The sequence below is a fragment of the Eimeria tenella genome, genomic scaffold (assembly GCF_000499545.2).
Source record: "Eimeria tenella Houghton genomic scaffold, Eth_scaff2743, whole genome shotgun sequence".
Lineage (NCBI taxonomy): Eukaryota > Apicomplexa > Conoidasida > Eucoccidiorida > Eimeriidae > Eimeria > Eimeria tenella.
This window is the reverse complement of record NW_013542619.1, coordinates 1,764-2,223: the sequence shown is the minus strand read 5'-3', so window position 1 is coordinate 2,223 and position 460 is coordinate 1,764. Positions and strand designations below refer to the sequence as shown.

The following is a 460-nucleotide window of genomic DNA, read 5'->3' as shown; positions in this document are numbered from 1 at the left end:
GCTTGCACTGCTGCTGCTGCTGCTGCTGCTGCTGCTGCTGCTGGGCGAGCAGCAGACTCGTCGTCCGACGCCATGACCTCCAGCTCCTCTTCCCCGTCCTCCTCCTGCTGCTGCTGCTGCTGTGTCCCTGCGGCGTCCTTCCTGTCGGCCTCTACGGAAGCTTCCCCATCTTCTTCTTCTTGCTGCTGCTGCTGCTGCTGCTGCTGGTCTTCGCGTCCTTTGGTTTCGCTGCTGTCGTCTTCAGCAGCTTCTGTCTCCTTGTCTTCCTCTTGGGCCTCCAATCTGTCTCTGCCGACTTTGAACAGCTCGAGGGCCAAGTCCCTCAGCCTGCTGCTGCTGCTGCTGCCCCTGCTGCTGCTGCTCTTGCTGCTGCTGCTCCACAAACGCTCCAGTGTCTCCTCCTGTCCCTCCGCCAACGCCACTGGAATCCGGGCCAAAACCTGCGGGCTGCTGCGCCTCC

The 460-nt window shown here is 62.6% G+C and overlaps 1 protein-coding gene across 1 annotated transcript in view; it reads right to left on the bottom strand.

Moving 5' to 3' along the window:
• ETH_00036570 (uncharacterized protein) overlaps positions 1-460 on the bottom strand; it is a gene marked incomplete at both ends in the record, with an annotated part of 1,048 nt that overhangs the window by 127 nt on the left and 461 nt on the right. The window contains one exon of the mRNA XM_013375392.1: positions 2-440. Coding sequence (XP_013230846.1) covers positions 2-440 — 439 coding nt within the window. The remainder of the gene's footprint in view (position 1; positions 441-460) is intronic.